The 20,073-nt window shown below is 44.0% G+C and overlaps 1 protein-coding gene across 1 annotated transcript in view; it reads left to right on the forward strand.

The window, feature by feature from the left end:
• Positions 1 to 18,830, forward strand: part of LOC138962855 (guanine nucleotide exchange protein SMCR8-like) — a gene marked incomplete at its 3' end in the record, with an annotated part of 51,832 nt that extends 33,002 nt beyond the window's left edge. Inside the window, 9 exon segments of the mRNA XM_070334820.1 lie at positions 1,769 to 2,450; positions 2,868 to 3,045; positions 3,917 to 4,004; positions 6,319 to 6,383; positions 6,968 to 7,130; positions 9,115 to 9,244; positions 13,397 to 13,453; positions 17,541 to 17,617; positions 18,753 to 18,830. Of these exon segments, the coding sequence (XP_070190921.1) occupies positions 1,769 to 2,450; positions 2,868 to 3,045; positions 3,917 to 4,004; positions 6,319 to 6,383; positions 6,968 to 7,130; positions 9,115 to 9,244; positions 13,397 to 13,453; positions 17,541 to 17,617; positions 18,753 to 18,830 (1,518 nt within the window).
• Positions 18,831 to 20,073: the final 1,243 nt, after the last annotated feature.

Consider the following 20,073-nt stretch of genomic DNA (forward strand, 5'->3'; position numbering starts at 1 on the left):
ATTGGTGGCTGTGGTGGTCAAACGGTCTAGGAGTGGGGAGATTGGTGGCTGTGGTGGTCAAACGGTCAAGGAGTGGGGAGATTGGTGGCTGTGGTGGTCACATGGTCAAGGAGTGGGGAGATTGGTGGCTGTGGTGGTCAAACGGTCAAGGAGTGGGGAGATTGGTGGCTGTGGTGGTCAAACGGTCAAGGAGTGGGGAGATTGGTGACTGTGGTGGTCAAACGGTCAAGGAGTGGGGAGATTGGTGGCTGTGGTGGTCAAACGGTCAAGGAGTGGGGAGATTGGTGGCTGTGGTGGTCAAACGGTCTAGGAGTGGGGAGATTGGTGGCTGTGGTGGTCAAACGGTCAAGGAGTGGGGAGATTGGTGGCTGTGGTGGTCAAACGGTCAAGGAGTGGGGAGATTGGTGGCTGTGGTGGTCAAACGGTCTAGGAGTGGGGAGATTGGTGGCTGTGGTGGTCAAACGGTCAAGGAGTGGGGAGATTGGTGGCTGTGGTGGTCAAACGGTCAAGGAGTGGGGAGATTAGTGGCTGTGGTGGTCAAACGGTCAAGGAGTGGGGAGATTGGTGGCTGTGGTGGTCAAACGGTCTAGGAGTGGGGAGATTGGTGGCTGTGGTGGTCAAACGGTCTAGGAGTGGGGAGATTGGTGGCTGTGGTGGTCAAACGGTCTAGGAGTGGGGAGATTGGTGGCTGTGGTGGTCACATGGTCAAGGAGTGGGGAGATTGGTGGCTGTGGTGGTCAAACGGTCAAGGAGTGGGGAGATTGGTGGCTGTGGTGGTCAAACGGTCAAGGAGTGGGGAGATTGGTGGCTGTGGTGGTCAAACGGTCAAGGAGTGGGGAGATTGGTGGCTGTGGTGGTCAAACGGTCAAGGAGTGGGCGAATATTTTAAGTAGAAAAGTAGTTTCAGGTTTATATAAAGTTGACATTTGAATCTTGATGATGTGCAAGATGCATGGGTGGGAGATTTTTCGTATAGATACTGAATTCTGTATGGCAAACATCTTGACTTTTATGTTGTTTTTGTAGCCAAAAGTGAAGTGAATGTCAAGGGCCTGCCACCAGAGCTGCCAACTGCTATTATTTCAGCGTAGGATGCTACGATTTTGCTGCAGTTGCTATGCTGCTACGCTAAGCCCAAAACTGCTACACTCAAACAAAAAATTACAAGCATGCAAAATTTCCACTTATCGCTCGATAATCGGCAGCAGTCATTAAAAACTGAGCTTGTTACGGAAAGGTCTGATCCAATCAGGGGACGGTTTTGTCGTACATTCAATCGAGAACGTCGTTTTCCTTATTGCGTTGTAGTCTTGGTTAGCGTATTCTGTTTGATTGACTTTGAACACGTTGTTGGATGTGTGGGTTACTGAGGCACTGTGTCCCACTTGCCGCCATGCTGTTGACACAAACAACGAGAGGGAAAAAAAAAGAAAGTCCAACGCAAACCTTGCATAATTCGGGTGTGCGATTCAAATTCAAGACAATGCTACTCTTAAAAACCAATTGCTTCTCTGAAAATTTCAAAATGCAGCATTATGCTACAATTTCGGCTTCACAGGGGTTGGCAGCTATGTGCCACCAAACTGGGAGATTCCTTCACATTCACTCTACCATCCTCAAGCCAATCACCACACACAACAACATGATACTCTGTGTTATTTGAAAGAAAGAGTCAGATGTACAGTTTTGTCTACTTGATTGACGTTGTACTTACAGACATTAAGCTGGCCTTTCAGTTGTACGCAACATCATCTGTGAATTCTTTCAGTGCCAGCGGACAGGACTTCATGTCAGCACCGACCTCACCCATGACAGAAGAGGTGGCGTTTCCACCCCAAACCAAGCCACCCTCTAACGCCACACCCGTCGTTTCATCACCATCTGCGCCTGTAGCTATGCCCGGACACATCACCAATCAAGACTTACAGAATCAAAACGCCGAGTTTTCCCCCAGCTCTTCAGTGGATCCACCTAAAGCTCTAAACTGCTCAGCTTCTGCATCTCAGTCATATTCTTCAAGTTCTCCGCACGTGGTGAAAGTCACCCACAGCACTTCAAAACCGAACAATGGTGGCATGACAGAGACAGCGAGCCACAACACTAACACCAGTTTCGGCTCCGCTGAAACCAGCACAACTCAAAAACTCTCCAGTCTTTCAGAGCGCTTGCAGGATCAAAACAGTGACAGCAGGTTACAGATTTGTGGGGATAAAGAGGACCAAAAGGTGCTCCAGGAAGCCTCAGATGCTGAAACTAAAGACAATTCAGCAGGGAGCCCGGATAGTGGTGCGTCCAAGATTGCAGAGATTTTTCACCAGGCTGTGTTGGATGATAGACAGGGCGGTGAACTGTCGCGTTCAAACTCTGAGACGTGTTCAAATGTGTCTAATGGCGGTGCCGGTGTCGCTGACAAAAGTGGTGGCAGAGCACCGTCTTTTGTTCCCCTGGCTGTAAGTGTGCACTGTCTGCTTGAAATGTCTTTTTCTGTGTTAAACTTAAAGTGTGTTTTTGTTTTAATTTTTAAACAGGCGTAGCTCACTCATGCAAAACACTAGTGTACATGGGAGTTGAAGCCCACGAACACAGAAGAAAAGAAGAAGGATATAATTATATACATTTTATGACTGAATTGCTCATTATTTTTTTTTTAGAAATGTAATACTTCAGGTACTGAAACAATTTGTTTCCTATAATATTCTTGTGATGGTCAACAGATTCAAGCAGCACAAATTAAGCTAAATGAAATAAAACAAAGATGAAAAATATGATTGCAGTGATTGTTTTTCAAAGCCTGGAGAGTATTTAGAATTACTTGGTACATGGTCTGTCTTTTTTTCTGACTTTTTTCCACATTTTTTCATGTGAAGGTCATGACCCCAGCACAGCAGATTCGCGCAGCACAGGCCAAGAAACGTTCGGGGTCCAACAGTTTGTCCAGCAGTCCGGAGAAGATGGTGGACAGCTCGCCTCGCTCGCTTGACCGCTTGAGGCTTGAACTGACCGGCTCCTTCAAGAGTATTGCAAGCAGCTCTCCCGCTCAGACAGGTATGGAGGGCTATCAAACATTTTTTTTAAGAGAGTGAATGTGTGTAGGAGAGGAGGGGTGTGTGTGTGTGTGTGTGTGTGTGTGTGTCTGTGTGTGTGTGTCTGTGTGTGTGTCTGTGTTTGTGTGTGTGTGTGTGTCTGTGTGTGTGTGTATTAGGCTGTATTTTTCATAGCTTTACTAAAAGATACATGAAACTTTCAACAGATATGTACATGAATAAACAAAAAAACAGACAGACTGCCAACGTTCTTCTTCTTCTTCTGCGTTCGTGGGCTGAAACTCCCACGTACACTCGTGTGTTTTTTTGCATGAGTGGAATTTTACGTGTATGACTGTTTTTTACCCCGCCATTTAGGCAGCCATTCGCCGTTTTCGGAGGAAGCATGCTGGGTATTTTCGTGTTTCTATAACCCACCGAACTCTGACATGGATTACAGGATCTTTTTCGTGCGCACTTGGTCTTGTGCTTGCGTGTACACACGGGGGTGTTCGGACACCGAGGAGAGTCTGCACACAAAGTTGACTCTGAGAAATAAATCTCTCGCCGAACGTGGGGATGAACTCACGCTGACAGCGGCCAACTGAAAACAAATCCAGCGCGCTACCGACTGAGCTACATCCCCGCCCTGCCAACGACAGTGATCTTCTTGCCGGACATCAAACACACCCTCAGCTGGGTCTTCAATTTCTTTTTTTTTTCATTTCTCGTCAGTCTGTCCACTTAATAAGACCAAGACCATTGGGTCGACGTACTTGTGAGTGTTTTGATTTGTCAAAAATTAAACGTTCCATTAAATACAATTGATTGTTTTTTAACACATGTATACACTTTTGTCAGGAAAATCTCATAGTTTTTGTGTTCTGCTGCAGATGATAGTTGGTGTGACATAGAAGCTTTCACGGACAGCACGTGCAACCCATTTCCTGCCTACACGCCATCCCCAGATTCCTGCACATGGTGAGCACAAATTGGATGTATTCAGGAAATCCCCCCCGCGGGTTAGGGGGAAGAATTTACCCGATGCTCCCCAGCATGTCGTAAGAGGCGACTAACGGATTCTGTTTCTCCTTTTACCCTTGTTAAGTGTTTCTTGTATAGAATATAGTCAATTTTTGTAAAGATTTTAGTCAAGCAGTATGTAAGAAATGTTAAGTCCTTTGTACTGGAAACTTGCATTCTCCCAGTAAGGTCATATATTGTACTACGTTGCAAGCCCCTGGAGCAAATTTTTGATTAGTGCTTTTGTGAACAAGAAACAATTGACAAGTGGCTCTATCCCCTCTCCCCCCTTTCCCCGTCGCGATATATATAACCTTCGTGGTTGAAAACGGCGTTAAACACCAAATAAAGAAAGAAAGAAAGAATTCAGGAAATAACTCTGTAAGAGTTTTAATAGACGAACTCCAAAAATAACTCTGTCAAGTTCGTATTGGTTGTGAAAGAGTGAATACTCTTGCTTTCAGTGAGGCAAGTTTTCCATACATGCTCCTTGTCCACATGTTTCAGACACATGCTAATCTTCTTCTGCGTTCGTGGGCTGAAACTCCCGCGTACACTCGTGGTTTTTTTTTGCACAAGTGGAATTTTACGTGTATGACCGTTTTTTACACCGCCATTTAGGCAGCCATACGCCGTTTTCGGAGGAAGCATGCTGGGTATTTTCGTGTTTCTATAACCCACCGAACTCTGACATGGATTACAGGATCTTTTCCGTGCGCACTTGGTCTTGTGCTTGCGTGTACACACGGGGGTGTTCAGACACCGAGGAGAGTCTGCACACAAAGTTGACTCTGAGAGATAAATCTCTCGCCGAACGTGGGGACGAACTCACGCTGACAGCGGCCAACTGGATACAAATCCAGCGCGCTACCGACTGAGCTACATCCCCGCCCAGACACATGCTAATTAAGTGACTGGCCTATAATGGCACATGGGAAAGTTTGAATCAAGAAAAGTACGGGAACCAGGCATGGGAATTGTCCGCTGAAAGGCAAATTTCCGCCGATTTTTTTTTGTTGTTCCGCCGAAAAAGCAAAAGTGTCTGCCAAAAAAATAAATGGGGGAGGCAAAAATGGTTCTAAAAACTGAATTTAATGGCAAACTTGGAGCTTAGAAGACACCAAATTGCACCATTTGGGTTCTTTGGAGAAAAAAAATTCCGGGGGGGCATGCCCCCAAACCCCCCTTGCAGGGCTGGGCGCTTCGCGCCGTCGACTTTGCCATTACTTCAGCCTTTTTTTTTTTTTTTTTTACAAATGTTCAGCCTTTTTGAGTCACTTGAGAAAAAGTGACTCTATGTAATCGGTCAGTGTTAGTCTGTCTGGCCGGCCGGCCGTCCGGCCGGCCGGCCAGCCCTCCGGCCGGCCGTCCGTAGACACCACCTTAACGTTGGACTTTTCTCGGAAACTATCAAAGCGATCGGGCTCATATTTTGTTTAGTCGTGACCTCCAATGACCTCTACACTTTAACGATGGTTTCGTTGACCTTTGACCTTTTTCAAGGTCACAGGTCAGCGTCAAAGGAAAAATTAGACATTTTATATCTTTGACAAAGTTCATCGGATGTGATTGAAACTTTGTAGGATTATTCTTTACATCAAAGTATTTACATCTGTAGCCTTTTACGAACGTTATCAGAAAAACAAGGGAGATAACTAGCCTTTTCTGTTCGGCAACACACAACTTAACGTTGGGCTTTTCTCGGAAACTATAAAAGTGACCGGGCTCAAATTTTATGTGAACGTGACTCATTGTGTTGTGAATAGCAATTTCTTCCTGTCCATCTGATGCCTCATATAATATTCAGAACTGCGAAAGTGACTCGATCGAGCGTTTGCTCTTCTTGTTTACTTTTTTCAATTCCCATGCCTGGGGAACACAGAAGAAGAGGAAAAAGAATCAATAAAATCAAGGGTATTCACTCTTTCACAACCAATACATACAAACCCGACAGAGTTATTTCAGAACATCCGATTTGTGTTTCTTTGGTAAACGTATGTGAGTGTAGATGATTCGCACCAGGAGTTAGGGATCATGTTGACATTGAAACTATTTTTGTTATACATTTATCTTGAATTTTAATTTTTTTATGTTGTTCGATGTTATGTTGCATATATGTACACCACAAACGAATTTCTCATGTGTTAGATATATATAGTCTTCTATGTCTATGTCTGTAAAGAAGAAGGACAGTGTGAACAGTAGCTTCAGAAGAAATTTGTAGACTGTAGACACTTGTTCAAACTTTTGTAATGTAGAATATTTGTCACAGGAAGCCGAGGCACGGTGTCTACACAGCAGGGGATGTCATCAACTCCATAGGACCTGGTAGACCTGGTAAGTCTCTCACTGTATTGATTGTCATTGTGTAAATATACCAAGTGAAATTTAGTAACTGTGAATGTTGTTGCCTTTACCGTGTCACTTTGTTTACAGTGATTACAGAATGTATTTTTAATTTAGAGGCGTTCACAATTTTTCATCCTCCTAAAAGAAAAAAGGGAAATGCACATAGACACACTCAGACACCCAAGCAGGCACACCCACACATGTATGCCTATCCGCATTCACAACTGCATGCACATGTACATGACAAACCACACACACACACACGCACACACACACACACACACACACACACACACACACACTCTGATGTGCCCACACACACACAAACACACACACAAAAACACACACTGATGTGCCCTGCCCCCCTCATGCACCCAACCCCTCACACAGAGAGACACATACACATGCACACGGTGACACACACTGACCCCCCCTCCCCACCCCCCCACACACACACAAACACACACACACACACACACACACACAAACACACACACACACACACACACACACACACACAGAGCAAATTTTATCAACCACCTCTTTGATATTCTCCACCATCCACTGTGCAGGGTACGGTATCCACGAAGTCCTGACGACCTACACCAACCTGCACTCAGTGGTGTTCAGCCTGATGACCGGGCGTACCGTACTGGTGGTGGGGTCAGCCAAGATGGAGCTGGAGGTCACCAAGATCGTCACCGCCCTCACCATCTTCCTGCCCGACACGAAGAGGTGTGTGTGTGTGTGAGGCTTGAGATACCGTCAAACCTGCCTGGACGACCACCAAGTTCGAGCTAGCAGCAATATTCTAAAAGAGAAATCACTCTTTATGTCTTTCTCTCTGCCTTTACTATGGAATTTGAAGCCAGGAATAGACGATATCCAGAAAATCACTCTGTCAGGTTTGTATGGGCAGCGCTGAAAGTCCTCAAAATGATGCTCTAGTGGCCTTTGGCTTAAGTGCTTCTCATAATTTACTAGCCAGAGAGCGAATTTTACTCGCCAAACCAACCATTTGTTTCAGAAACTTTACTCGCATTTGGCGAGTAGATTAACATTTCTACTCGCCAGTAACATGTTTCCACTTGCCATGGCGAGTACAATACTTCCCACTTTCATGCCTGATGGGTTGTGAAGGAGTGAATACCCTTGCTTTTGTTGAGGCAACTGTCAGGGTGTGGAGACAAGCTGGAGACAAGCTGGCCTATATCATAGTATATGGTCACCTGTCAGGGTGTGGAGACAAGCTGGAGACAAGCTGCTCTCTGGTGACTGGCCTATATGGTCACCTGGAAAAGTTTGCCTCATTGAAAGCAAGAGTATTCACTCTTTCACAACCCATACAAATCAGACAGTGACGGGCGCAGTAGCCTAGTGGTAAGATATCCGTCTCCTAATCCGAAGGTCGTGAGTTCAAATCCCGGCCGCTGTCGCCTGGTGGGTTAAGAGTGGAGATTTTTCTGATCTCCCAGGTCAACTTATGTGCAGACCTGCTAGTGACTTAACCCCCTTTGTGTGTACACGCAAGCACAAGACCAAGTGCGCACGGAAAAGATCCTGTAATCCATGTCGGAGTTCGGTGGGTTATAGAAACACGAAAATACCTAGCATGCTTCCCCCGAAATCGGCGTATGTTGCCTGAATGGCGGGGCAAAAACGGTAATACACGTCAAAATCCACTCGTACTAAAAACATGAGTGAACATGGGAGTTTCAGCCCATGAACGAAGATAAAGAAGTAGAAGACAGTGTTATTTCCGGAATTCGTGTATTGTAGTTTTCTTCTGGCCAACCCACAGGATGTCAAAATCATCAAATGGCACATACAGAATCGGTCTTTGCCAGCTTGGGTTTGGTATCGCAAACTTCCAGAATGTTTATTTGTTCACGCCTACTCTGACTAAGATGGCCATGCAATGACGCTTTTCCAACAGCTTTCAATTGTTAGGATTTCAAGACGGCTCCAGTTTTAAGCTGGAGTGAGGAATCTCTCTTGTATAGTATATCTAGAGCCACTGCCTTTTGCTAGTACACCAGAAGAAATCCCGTGTTCTTGATACCGTGGCACGTACCCCCTTTAAGCCATCAAAAGGTCTGAGAAAATCAGGTCTTAAAAAGGAAGGAGTTATAAAAAGGTGGTCAATTTACAGAGGTTATAAACCGAAAATCTGAAAAAGCAAGGTCTTAGATTAAAATGAAGGAGGTCTGAAATCAGGGGTCTTAAAAGGGAGGTTCCACTTTAGTGCATAATTGTCAGGGCGGGGATGTAGCTCAGTCGGTAGCGCGCTGGATTTGTATCCAGTTGGCCGCTGCGGGGATGTAGCTCAGTCGGTAGCGCGCTGGATTTGTATCCAGTTGGCCGCTGTCAGCGTGAGTTCGTTCCCACGTTCGGCGAGAGATTTATTTCTCAGAGTCAACTTTGTGTGCAGACTCTCCTCGGTGTCCGAACACTCCCGTGTGTACACGCAAGCACAAGACCAAGTGCGCACGAAAAAGATCCTGTAATCCATGTCAGAGTTCGGTGGGTTATAGAAACACAAAAATACCCAGCATGCTTCCTCCGAAAGCGGCGTATGGCTGCCTAAATGGCGGGGTAAAAAACGGTCATACACGTAAAATTCCACTCGTGCAAAAAAAACCATGAGTGTACATGGGAGTTTCAGCCCACGAACACAGAAGAAGAAGAAGAAGTGCATAATTGTGAAATTGGTTTGCAGGAAGCAGCACAGTGTTGTGGAGTGGATGAACCGGCCGCTGAAGGTGACCGACTTGACACGAATACGACTGGCCGGCATCTGTCGCTCAGAGAAACGGTCACTTGATGCCACCATCCCCACTGCTGTCAAGGTGAGATAGGGCCAAAAAGGAAAATATGTCTGTTTCCGGTAACCCGACCGACCCTATTTTTAAGCGCCGACCCTAAAGGTTTTTTTCGCTTTTCGCACCCAAAAAATATATATATAAAATAAAAAAAATAAAAAAAATAAATAAAAAAAATGAAGTCAAGTATACTTTATTTAGTTTCAATATATCTAGGTCAAAAACATGTGCTAAATAATTGTAAGTAAACTAAGGAAGCGTTTAAAAAAAAAAACACACACGTAAAAAGACGTTAACAGAACGTAAGAAAAAGGTAAAAACGACTGACCGACCGTATATTTTTCGGCGATGTTACCGGAAACAGACATATTTGGCTCACGTAAGTGTACCCTATGCGATGCTAACTTTTGTCTGTCTGTGCGTGCGTGCGTGCGTGCGTATGTATGTATGTATGTATGTATGTCTGTGGTAGAAACTTTAACATTTGAAGACGTCATATTACATTGACGTCACATTATGACGTACGAGGGTTAGACGTCACGCGATGGAATTACTGAAAGTCTCGGTGATTGTTATTTTGAGCGGGCCGAGACTATTTGGCAGTCGTGTCCATGTAAGTAGGCTACATGCAGACAGACAGATCTAGATCTAGTGTCTCGCTTTCTTGCACAGTTTCACCTATGCTCTTTCTGTGTGTGTGTGTGTGTGTGTGTACTGTGTGTGTGTGTGACGGAGTGATTGAGTTTGTGTTACTGTTTGTCGATTTCTTACGTGAGTCTTGAAGGCTTCGCCTCTTGTTCTTTTTGTCCTAGACAGTTGTATTCCCGTATATTCTGCCCGGTTGTATAGGTTTCACTCTGCCTGTCTGTTTGTCTGTCCTGGTGGTGGTGGTGGTGGGGAGGGGGGGGGGGGATTGAGTGGGACTTTGATGTGTGATTCCTGATTTCCAAATGTTCAACATTTTCTTTAGCTGCATTATTTTAGTTATTCATGAGTGGGTGGGTGGAGGGGATGGGCTAGTTCTAACTATGCATTAGATTATAAAATTGTATTCTGTGTAGACCCTTCCACCAGCATCTTAGACCACTCTTTGTACATTTTCTTTTAATAGATGATTGTCATTTGTTTTACCTCATGTCTGCCCTGCGTGTGATGGTGTGATCGTGACTGCTGTAGTGTGGGCGTGTGTGTGTTGGTGTGTATGTCAGTGTATGTGTGGGCGTGTGTGTGTGTGTGTCAGTGTGTGTGTGGGTGTGTGTGTGTGCGTGATTTTACCAACACTACGCGAAATTCCTTGTGCTTTAAATGTTTTTTAATGTCACTTGGCTCAATAAATACTGTATTCTGTATTCTTCTGTCCGCACTTAGATCTATGATTTTCTTTTGGTCTTGTTCTTTTGCGATCCCATCACCATGGTATTAATTGTCAATGTTGTTGAGTAAACAAAGTCTGCAGTCCGCCACGGGGACTGCGCCTAACCCCAAAGTTTCTCCTTCAAGTCCACCATCTCTATGCAGCCAGAATTTGGTCTAATTGTTTCATTCGGTTCTAAAAGATAAACAAAATTCCTCCTTTATTTGGTGTTTTGGTGTGTTTGTAAAGTTGCTTTGTGTTCTTGTTTTATTATATTATTATTCTTTTAACATGAGTTGTGGCGCTGGTTCCTCATTGACTTTCCTGCTGCCTGCATGCATATCTGTCTGTGTGTCTCTCTGTCTGGTGAACAGACAGTGTGCATATCTGTCTGTGTGTCTCTCTGTCTGGTGAACAGACAGTAGGCATATCTGTCTGTGTGTCTCTATGTCTGGTGAACAGACAGTGTGCATATCTGTCTGTGTGTCTCTGTCTGGTGAACAGACAGTATGCATATCTGTCTGTGTGTCTCTCTGTCTGGTGAACAGACAGTATGCATATCTGTCTGTGTGTCTCTCTGTCTGGTGAACAGACAGTGTGCATATCTGCCTGTATGTCTCTCTGTCTGGTGAACAGACAGTGTGCATATCTGTCTGTATGTCTCTCTGTCTGGCTGACTGCCTGCATGCATATCTGTCTATATGTCTCTCTGTCTGGCTTACTGATGGTATGCATATCTGTCTGTGTGTCTCTCTGTCTGGCTGACTGACTACATGCATATCTGTCTGTGTGTCTCTATGTCTGGTGAACAGACGGTATGCATATCTGTCTGTGTGTCTCTCTGTCTGGCTGACTGACTGCATGCATATCTGTCTGTGTGTCTCTCTGTCTGGTGAACAGACAGTGTGCATATCTGTCTGTGTGTCTCTCTGTCTGGTGAACAGACAGTATGCATATCTGTCTGTGTGTCTCTCTGTCTGGTGAACAGACAGTATGCATATCTGTCTGTGTGTCTCTCTGTCTGGCTGACTGACGGTATGCATATCTGTCTGTGTGTCTCTCTGTCTGGCTGACTGACAGTATGCATATCTGTCTGTGTGTCTCTCTGTCTGGCTGACTGACGGTATGCATATCTGTCTGTGTGTCTCTCTGTCTGGTTGACTGGCAGTATGCATATCTGTCTGTATGTCTCTCTGTCTGGTGAACAGACAGTGTGCATATCTGTCTGTGTGTCTCTCTGTCTGGTGAACAGACAGTATGCATATCTGTCTGTATGTCTCTCTGTCTGGTGAACAGACAGTATGCATATCTGTCTGTGTGTCTCTGTCTGGTGAACAGACAGTATGCATATCTGTCTGTGTGTCTCTCTGTCTGGCTGACTGCCTACATGCATATCTGTCTGTGTGTCTCTGTCTGGTGAACAGACAGTATGCATATCTGTCTGTATGTCTCTCTGTCTGGTGAACAGACAGTATGCATATCTGCCTGTATGTCTCTCTGTCTGGTTTACTGCCGGTATGCATATCTGTCTGTGTGTCTCTCTGTCTGGCTGCCTGACAGTAATGCATATCTGTCTGTGTGTCTCTCTGTCTGGCTGACTGCCTGCATGCATATCTGTCTGTGTGTCTCTCTGTCTGGTGAACAGACAGTGTGCATATCTGTCTGTGTGTCTCTCTGTCTGGCTGACTGACTGCATGCATATCTGTCTGTGTGTCTCTCTGTCTGGTTGACTGGCAGTGTGGTATATCTGTCTGTGTGTCTCTCTGTCTGGTGAACAGACAGTATGCATATCTGTCTGTGTGTCTCTCTGTCTGGTGAACAGACAGTGTGCATATCTGTCTGTGTGTCTCTCTGTCTGGCCGACTGACGGTATGCATATCTGTCTGTGTGTCTCTCTGTCTGGCTGACTGACAGTATGCATATCTGTCTGTGTGTCTCTCTGTCTGCATGGCTGACTGACGGTATGCATATCTGTCTGTGTGTCTCTCTGTCTGGTTGACTGGCAGTGTGGTATATCTGCCTGTATGTCTCTCTGTCTGGTGAACAGACAGTGTGCATATCTGTCTGTATGTCTCTCTGTCTGGTGAACAGACAGTATGCATATCTGCCTGTATGTCTCTCTGTCTGGTGAACAGACAGTATGCATATCTGTCTGTGTGTCTCTGTCTGGTGAACAGACAGTATGCATATCTGTCTGTATGTCTCTCTGTCTGGTGAACAGACAGTATGCATATCTGTCTGTGTGTCTCTCTGTCTGGCTGACTGACTGCATGCATATCTGTCTGTGTGTCTCTCTGTCTGGTGAACAGACAGTAGGCATATCTGTCTGTGTGTCTCTATGTCTGGTGAACAGACGGTATGCATATCTGTCTGTGTCTCTGTCTGGTTGACTGACGGTATGCACATATTAAGCCCTTCAGCTTCTTCTTCTTCTTCTGCGTTCGTGGGCTGAAACTCCCATGTACACTCGTGTTTTTTGCACGAGTGGAATTTTACGTGTATGACCGTTTTTTTCCCCGCCATTTAGGCAGCCATATGCCGTTTTTGGAGGAGATGGCCCTTCAGCTGTAAATGGGCATCTTCAGAACTGCAATCTGTACTTCAGTGTTGCTTGCATGCATGTGGTTGGTTATTGAACTCGTTCAGATTGACCAGCTTGTGGTATTTTGTTACAGCAATACTGCACATTGATGGATGTGGTTGGTTATTGAACTCGTTCAGATCGACCAGCTTGTGGTATTTTGTTACAGCAATATAGTACACTGATGGATGTGGTTGGTTATTGAACTCGTTCAGATGGACCAGCTTGTGGTATTTTGTTACAGCAATACAGCACACTGATGGACGTTGAACGCAGGATGATTTTGGGACCGCAGTATCAGGTATGTGACATTGCATGTACGCGACATACAGAGCATGCGAGACAATCCGCCCCAAACACTATGTACGTGATGGACCGTAACTTCCTTTGATTTGCTCCACCATCTAGAATAAAGAAAGTAGCACTAGTACTCTATCACTGCCTCCCTCTTATTTGAATTTATGCGTGACCCACACTAACCAACCAACGAGAGGCAGTGGTTGAGTGATGCTACTTTTTGTTTGCAGTACAGTAGAACCCCCATTTTAAGACCCCCAAATTTAAGACTCCCTCCGACGGGCGCTGTGACGGGGTGGTAAGACGTCGGCCTCTTAATCGGAAGGTCGAGGGTTCGAATCCCGGCCGCGGCCGCCTGGTGGGTTAAGTGTGGAGATTTGTCCGATCTCCCAGATCAACTTATGTGCAGACCTGCTAGTGGCCTATCCCCCTTCGTGTGTACACGCAAGCACAAGACCAAGTGCGCATGGAAAAGATCCTGTAATCCACGTCAGAGTTCGGTGGGTTATAGAAGCACGAAAATACCCAGCATGCTTCCTCCGAAAGCGGCGTATGGCTGCCTAAATGGCAGGGTAAAAACGGTCATACACGTAAAAGCCGTGGGAGTTTCAGCCCATGAACGAACAAACAAACAAACAAGACTCCTTCCTGTTTAAGACCTTGTTTTCTTAGACTTTCTGTTCACAACCTCTGTATAATTACCCCCATTTTAAGACTCCCTCCTGTTTAAGACCCGATTTTCTCATATTTTTGGAGGTCTTAGAAGGGGTATATAAAGAGCATCGTTCCATTATGGGCAGTCCCCGTGTTTTTGTAATGTCGCAATTTGTGCCCACAGCAACAGATGAATCTTCTCCCCCCACTGTATTATCTTTAACCATAGAAATTTGTTTTCTGTGTCAAATATCGACAAAATTGTACTCTTCAGAATGTTGAGACAAACAAGTGCAAGGATAGAAACTGGTTTTAATTTACGTTCGCCTCTTTATTTCTTTTTTGTTCTTGCTGCTTGTTGAATACCCCTTTTTTCCCATTTATTTTATAGCCATCACTTAAACCAATCACAGGTGTTACCAAGGTTTTACGTGTGCTAAGACCATCTTTTCACTTTGTCACATACTCCCAATTTCTACAGCACAGGCTACTTTCTGTGCTAAGAGACATTTTTTTTCTGAATTATTATTGTAGCTGACACTGATGTGTACGTCAATCAGCAAAATTGATACAGTGGGGGTTCCTCCGAAAGCGGCGTATGGCTGCCTTAATGACGGGGTACAAACGGTCATACATGTAAAATTCCACTCGTGCAAAAAACACGAGTATACGTGGGAGTTTCAGCCCACGAACGTAGTGGAAGTCCTCTCTTAAGACACCCCCCCCCCCCCCATTTTAAGACTCCCTCCTTTTTAAGACCTTAGTTTTTCAGATTTCTGTTCATAACCTGTGTTAAAATTTACACCCCCATTTTAAGACTCCCTCCTTTTTAAGATCTTATTTTCTCAGATTGTTTGAGGTCGTAAAAGGGGGGTTAATTCAACTGTCCACAAAACAGTCCGGTTTTGCACAGGAAGCGGTCACGTCAGACTGTTGATTTTGTATGTGTGTCCAAGTGGCAGTATCGATGCCCTTAGTCGCAGTTTATTGTTGTTTATTCTGGGTGGAATGTATCTTTAAGCTTCAATAAAAAACGCTCGCGCTGGACCCGAGTACTCTTCAGACTGGGAACTCAAATGCCTACAGTGCTAACTTCGCTCGTTCATAAAATTAGGTCGCGCAGCACGCGAAGTGGCACACGCACGCAAAGCCTGGTGTCGCTGGCTGGCTGTTCTATCAGACTGCCTGGCTGGCTGTTGCTCCGTGTGAATTCCTCCCACCGCCAAGTCGTTTTTGTGGTTTATTTCGCATTTAGGTCCCAGGTAACATTATGAAGTTTTAATGCGATCAATCGGACCTATTATCAAGTTAGTGTATCAACTTTTGAACGAACTGCGCCCAGTAGTTTCCCAGCAATAAGCTGTTAAGTCGAGACAGACACACACATACACCGTGACACACACACACACACACACAGACACACAATTAAAGTCTGTTCAGCCCAAGTACTATAGCGTACTCGGGGATAAAGAGCATCTTTCCATTATGGGCAGTCCCCGTGTTTTTGTAATGTCGCAATTTGTGCCCGCAGCAACAGATAAATCTTCTTTACCCCCCTCCCTCCCTCCACCCTCCCTCCCTCCCTCCCTCCCTCCCTCCACCCCTACCCCTGTCATCATTTGACAACATTATTTACGAAACCTGAAACTGTTCATGACGTAAAAGGAAGACCCATATTAGCTTGTTCCTGTCGTTTCCTGCCAGAATCTGGCTTTAGGTTCAGACAAAGGTGAAGTCGTTGATGATTCATATTATGCTCTGTGAGACACAATCATAAGGACACCCTTTTGTCTCTCTTTTAACCCTTTGCATCCAGCGCATTATCATCATGTCTCCCATGCAGATTACATGAGATTTAAATGAATGATCTAATGAACCATTGGCTTGTTCTCATCTGCTCAAGCCATGATGTTTCTTGGCAACCCGGAAGGCGGAAAGAGATTTTGCAGGTGATTAATGTGGCTGTTATGGGATCTACATATGGATTATATACCTAGCAGGCAGTATAACTGCTCTGAGAGGCAATTACTAGGGTTACTAAATCCACAGCAGCTTTGAAGCCTGCAAGACATACATTATTTTTTTCTGCATCTTTATTGTTCTTTTCTTTCTGAAGATATTTATGTTGTAGACATCCTGACAAACAGTTGTTTTTTGCACCTAGAAAAAAATTACTCTCAAATTGATTGAAAACTTCTGCTTTTCCGACCTACATCCATCCAAGCTATCATATTGCCAGTATCAAAAGCAGAAACCTAGATTTGCCTAGAGCCTTTAATATCTACTGAACAACCCCCCTCCCCCCCCCCCTTCCTCCTCCTCCTCCCCCCTCCCCCTCCTTCTCCCGTGTTATGTCCTCTTAATCTTTAAGCCCCATTTTTGAGTCACTTGAGAAAAAGTGACTCTATGTAATCGGTCAGTGTTAGTCTGTCCGGCCGGCCGGCCGTCCGTAGACACCACCTTAACGTTGGACTTTTCTCGGAAACTATCAAAGCGATCGGGCTCATATTTTGTTTAGTCGTGACCTCCAATGACCTCTACACTTTAACGATGGTTTCGTTGACCTTTGACCTTTTTCAAGGTCACAGGTCAGCGTCAAAGGAAAAATTAGACATTTTATATCTTTGACAAAGTTCATCGGATGTGATTGAAACTTTGTAGGATTATTCTTTACATCAAAGTATTTACATCTGTAGCCTTTTACGAACGTTATCAGAAAAACAAGGGAGATAACTAGCCTTTTCTGTTCGGCAACACACAACTTAACGTTGGGCTTTTCTCGGAAACTATAAAAGTGACCGGGCTCAAATTTTATGTGAACGTGACTCATTGTGTTGTGAATAGCAATTTCTTCCTGTCCATCTGATGCCTCATATAATATTCAGAACTGCGAAAGTGACTCGATCGAGCGTTTGCTCTTCTTGTTTTTTTAATAATTTTTTTTTGTAAATTGTGTGGACCCGGCGGACAGATACATCACATCATATTGCGATGTTTTTGTTTTTGTTCCAGTGTAAGTTCTGTAACTACATATGTTTAGGCCACCAAAAAAAAGTTGTATGTTTCTGGTCACCCGACCCTACCTAGTTTTTTCCCGCCGACCCTAGGCCTTTTTTTTTGTATTGCATTTGTAAAATAAAAACAGAAAAAAAGCGTCAAAACGAAAGTAACAGACGGCAGACGACACAAGGGGGATAACCCCGCATCCCTTTTGTCTCATTTGTTTTGTAATGTGTTGTCTTTCTCTTTGTATAGTAAGTCCAGTCTCTTTGCGTCACTGTATAGTTATTTTCTACCCTGACAAAAAACAAAAAAACAATTAAAAAAAATATCCCTACCTTACCTACCCTATTTTTTTGTAGCCATGTTACCAGAAACATACAACTTTTTTTTGTTGGCCTTATATATATATATGTAACATGTTTTTTTTTCTGCAGGGCACAATGTTGAACAGTGTGCTACAACAGAAGAAATCTTTCAGAACTGACGCACAACATGTTGCTCTCATCCACAGGTATTAATTATGACATTTGCTCTTTGTTACCTTCTGGATCTGGATCTCAGGGAGCCCACTAGTTGTCGTTCGTGGGGAAATACAGTCAGGAGCTAATTTCGGCTATTTGTGAGGGGTGGTGTGCGCCTTAATTGCCATTTAAAAAATCCAAAAACAAAGAGACTACCAACGTTCCAAAATTCAGAATCAAAAGCAAGAAAGGTAGGTTGTTGGAACGTTTGTTATTAAATAACAAACGGGCGGGGATGTAGCTCAGTCAGTAGCGCGCTGGATTTGTATCCAGTTGGCCGCTGTCAGCGTGAGTTCGTCCCCACATTCGGCGAGAGATTTATTTCTCAGAGTCAACTTTGTGTGCAGACTCTCCTCGGTGTCCGAACACCCCCCGTGTGTACACGCAAGCACAAGACCAAGTGCGCACGAAAAAGATCCTGTAATCCATGTCAGAGTTCGGTGGGTTATAGAAACATGAAAATACCCAGCATGCTTCCTCCGAAAACGGCGTATGGCTGCCTTAAAATGGCAGGGTAAAAAACAGTCATACACGTAAAATTCCACTCGTGCAAAAAACACGAGTGTACGTGGGAGTTTCAGCTCACGAACGCAGAAGAAGAAGAAGAAGAAATAAAAAACGCTCCAACAACCTACCTTTCTTGTTTTTTGATTTTGCCATTTAAAAAGACCTTGTCTTACATGCAGGGCCCACAAATTATTATTTTAATATCATTGACATACTTTCATGCAAGTACAAAATAGATTTAAGTGACGATGAACTAGTTTGAGCTTTGAATCATCCGCTTTCATAATTCAAATAGGCTTAATACCTTAATTCTTGTCCGATTTAATGCATATGATGCGTCGTCCCATTCAGGTAGCCAGTTTTAGTCATTGGTGTATTTTGTTGTGAAAGAGCTAAAAGGTGCATGGCTGCATGCAAGGCATCACTACTTTTACCTGGTGAGTAATTTCATAACTTTTTGAACCTTCAAATTGTAATCCACCCACATTTTGCAAGAACAGAAAGAAAGGAAAAAATACAGAAAATAATTTGTGGTTTTTTTTTCTCTTCCTGTCCTTGTATTTCGATTTACCTTTCAGTTTGTTTATTGTGTTAATTCCTCTTTTTCCTGTTTTGTAGCTGGCTGATGGAGATCGGCAACAAAGCTTTCATTTTCTACCATTCCTTTTGTCTGGGAGAGGCCGGAGGTCTCACACAGTGAGTCAAACTTATGCTTTCTCTTTTTTGTTGTCTTTCAAATGTATTTTTCTTACGTAAATTCTGTCTTTGCACTGTCTTTCTTGATTTTCTGCGTTTGTTTGTTTGTTTGTTTGTTTGTTTGTTTGTTAAGTTGGTTGTGGTTGTATTTTCTTTCTTTCTTTCTTTCTTTCTTTCTTTCTTTCTATATTTCTTTCTATATTTCTGTCTTTGCTTCTCTTTCTTTGTTTGTACCTATTTATTTATTTCCCTCTGTCTGTCTGTCATTATATGACTTACATGTGTATGCCTTGTTGTCTTGCTATTCTTGTTCGTCTGACTTCTGGAAAAGAAGGGTGAGGAAGAAACAGATGACACAGAAAAGAAAACCATAAAATAAAAAACTCTCGCGCTGGACCCGAGTACTCTTCAGACTGGCTCGCTCAATAAATATAAATGTTTGGAATGTCTGTGGTGTGAATGTTGGTTTCTGACCAGAAATGCAGATCTATCTCTGGCCGATTCATAGATTCAACTGCGACCTCATCTGTGATCAGATATGTTTTGACAAGCATTAAACGGATGAAATTAACCACATGCAGTTTATTCTTCAGAAAAATGCACACAAAAAATGGGTTGGGTTCGATGATTTGTACATAAACGTCTTCCTCGCGATAGATTCGCTTATTATTTTGTCTTATGAAGCCGTCATCAACACGAACACAATGATTGCAGAAGCAAACTCTGTACCTACACGACCGAGACACAAGACTGATTATTTCACAGCTGCAATGAGAATAGAGAACAAAGACGTTTTGGGTAAGCTTACTCACGTCAGGTCTTCACTGACAAGCTAGGAACAGACGAAAAATTCCGAACAAAAGTAAATGACGTCAAAGTCTCTTTCGCTTTGCGTGTAACTTTGTCATGACGTATTTTTGTGTGACGCGTTCGGCTGTTCTATCAGGTCAATGGCTGCGTGTTGCCCCGCCGGTGTGAACTCCTCCTACGGCCAAGTCGTTTTTGTGGTTTATTTCGCATTTAGGTCCCAGGTAACATTATAAAGTTTTAATACGATCAATCGGACCTATTATCAAGTTAGTGTATCAACTTTTGAACGAACTGCGCCCAGTAGTTTCCCAGCAATAAGCTGTTAAGTGGAGAAAGACACACACACACACAATTAAAGTCTGCTGAGCCCTTGTACTAGCGTACTCGGGGATAAAATAAGATACCGTACTTTCCGGGTGACAAGGCGCTTCGT

The sequence above is a fragment of the Littorina saxatilis genome, linkage group LG3, assembly GCF_037325665.1.
Source record: "Littorina saxatilis isolate snail1 linkage group LG3, US_GU_Lsax_2.0, whole genome shotgun sequence".
In the NCBI taxonomy this organism is placed as follows: Eukaryota; Metazoa; Mollusca; class Gastropoda; order Littorinimorpha; family Littorinidae; genus Littorina; species Littorina saxatilis.